This window comes from Humulus lupulus, chromosome 2 (genome assembly GCF_963169125.1).
Source record: "Humulus lupulus chromosome 2, drHumLupu1.1, whole genome shotgun sequence".
Lineage (NCBI taxonomy): Eukaryota > Viridiplantae > Streptophyta > Magnoliopsida > Rosales > Cannabaceae > Humulus > Humulus lupulus.
In genome coordinates, this window is record NC_084794.1 from 15,696,450 (window position 1) to 15,698,993 (window position 2,544).

At 37.8% G+C, this 2,544-nt stretch overlaps 1 protein-coding gene across 1 annotated transcript; it reads left to right on the plus strand.

Moving 5' to 3' along the window:
• The first annotated feature begins 1,661 nt into the window (after nucleotides 1-1,661).
• Nucleotides 1,662-2,327, plus strand: LOC133813958 (uncharacterized). The gene has a single exon (XM_062246985.1). The coding sequence runs from the start codon at nucleotides 1,662-1,664 to the stop codon at nucleotides 2,325-2,327; it is 666 nt and encodes a 221-aa protein (XP_062102969.1).
• Nucleotides 2,328-2,544: the final 217 nt, after the last annotated feature.

The window sequence follows — 2,544 nt, forward strand, 5'->3', positions numbered from 1 at the left end:
CAAACTCTAATCTTGTTTGCTTTAGTGATGCTGATTGGGCAGGCAATGCAGATGACCGAAAAAGTACAAGTGGGGGATGCTTTTATCTGGGAAACAATCTAGTTTCTTAGCATAGCAAGAAACAAAATTCAATCTCACTGTCTACTGCTGAGGCCGAGTACATTGCTGCAGGAAGCTGCTGTACGCAATTATTATGGATGAAACAAATGATGACAGATTATGGGTTTGATCTTAAAACTTTGACTATTTTTTGTGATAACACTAGTGCTATTAATATCTCAAAAAATCCTGTCCAACACTCTCGCACTAAACACATTGACATTCGTCATCATTTTATTAGGGAACTTGTTGAAAATAAAACTTTGATCTTAGAATATATTGAGACTGACAAACAGATTGCAGATATTTTTACAAAAGCCCTTGATACAGTCAAGTTTGATTCCCTCAGGAAGTCCTTGGGGGTTTGTCCCAATTAATTTGTTTTGTGCTGTACCTTATCCCTGTATTTGTAAAAGTTGCGTGATGTCTCTTTGTCCTTGCTCTTCGAAAAAGTTCCAATCATTATGTCAAAATATATTTTTACTTCAGGTTAGAAATTATAGTTAATATCATACATGCTATTTTTCTTCAAACTAAAATTCAAAAACAAATAGTCCCTCCAATTAATATTTCTTCAAGTCAATCTGTGTTTTTTGTGTGTGTGAGCTTTTGTTCCTCGAAAAGTATTTCAAAGCTCCATCTTAGAATAGAGCTACCTACACTGTTGTGTAAATTGCTTAAACTTTGAGTAAGTTGGAACTATGTAACTAACAATTATGTAGAAGATACTCTACCACTGTTAAAATCAAGCCTTCAGTGTAGTGTGAAAGCGTCTAATTTGGTTACTCATTGAGAAAAAGGCTAACAATTGCCACATAGGGCAATGTCCCTGAAAAAGGCTAAAAATTGCCATACAGGGCAATGATCTCTGCTTTCACAATCACACACAAATGCTTGAGATATACTGTTGTCAACATGTGTAAGTCTCATACACACTGATTGATCTGAGTGAAATATTTTTTGTGATTGGAATAAATGTTTTGTGATATTTTATTTTGAAAAATAAAAGCATGATTTATATTAAATATATTTTCTAAACCTTATAGTCAAGATGTGTTTTGATATAATGATTGTTTCTTTTTCCACATGCAAGGGCACGAAGACATTGGGCACTAATCAAAATGGGATATTTTCATTTTTTGGGTACATTCGGTTTGACTTCTTAAAATAATTAAAATATATATATAAATAAATAGATAAATAAATAATATTTCTTTGTGAGGGAAATCAAATCTGCGTGTGTCAAAAAGGGTAAGTTGTATCTTAATTATTTTTGTCCTTATCTCATATTTTTTTAAGATCAAAAGTTTCCATTTTTGGCTTGTTTCCCAATTTGTGTCGTGCACTATTGTTGGCAGTTATTATTGAGATATTTGGTGGTACTTTCCTAAAAGTGTTTATCCTTTTTAATTGTCAAATAATGGAATTAAAGATCAAATCCCTATCTTTTTCTGTCTTTATATTCGGATTTCCTTGGGCCCATTTCTTCAACCGTCTCCTTTCTTCTCCTTTTTGGTTCTGTGTATTTTCCTTGGCAGTTTTTCTCTCATTCTCGTGCGACAATGGTGAGAACCAGAGGCAGTGGGTCTCGGTCTGTCAAGTCAGCGGCTGGTTCGTTGAGTGCATCTCCATCCCTCACTAAGAAGAAAGCTCGGAAGAGTACCTTGTCTCATCCCATCCACATTGATGATTCCATCACCACGAGCAAAGCCGTGGTCATTCCAGACCTTGAAGCCCCCAAAGTTCTGACTGAACCTCCTTCTTCGGCGGCTCCGCTCGCCTCTATCCCAGGGTCTTCCAAAAGAGGCCGAGCTTCTCCATCAAAGGATGTCTCTGATCATGGTCGTGATTCTGCCAAAGCCCATTCTGATTCCTCAGAGTCACCTGACGTGCTTGCACCCAAGAAGAAAAGCAAGGGTTGGTTCCAGGTCTCTTCTTCTCGAAAATCTCCTCGTTCCAAAGGGAATGATCCTTCTGATTCTACGCCGAAGGCTTCATCTCCTGTTGGTACCACTCCTCATTCCAAGTTTAGGTCAAAGGTAAAGAAAATTCCTCCACCTTGTTCTTCTTCTGAAACTGACCCTTCTTCAGATTGTGTACCCTCCGACGAAGATCCCCTTGAAGACGACCCCTCTCTTGAGGAAAATGTTGACTCAGAAGATGAATCTGATCCATCAGAGGACCCCCCCTGTTTCACCAAAGGGCAAGAAACCAATGAAAATTCCTGAGATTCGCACCAAGTCTCCTTTGGGTCCCAAAGTCTCTCCAGGTTCTTCCTTTAAGGCTCACTCTCTGAATTTTTGTTTCAATGACAATGAGAAAAATATGAAGCATTATGTGCATCGTGATTTTATTTGTGAGAAACTTTTTTCATTCTCGGCCCATAGAGTGTTTGGGGTCATAAAAAATATTGAGGATCGAGGATGGTTAGGTTCTTTAACCAGG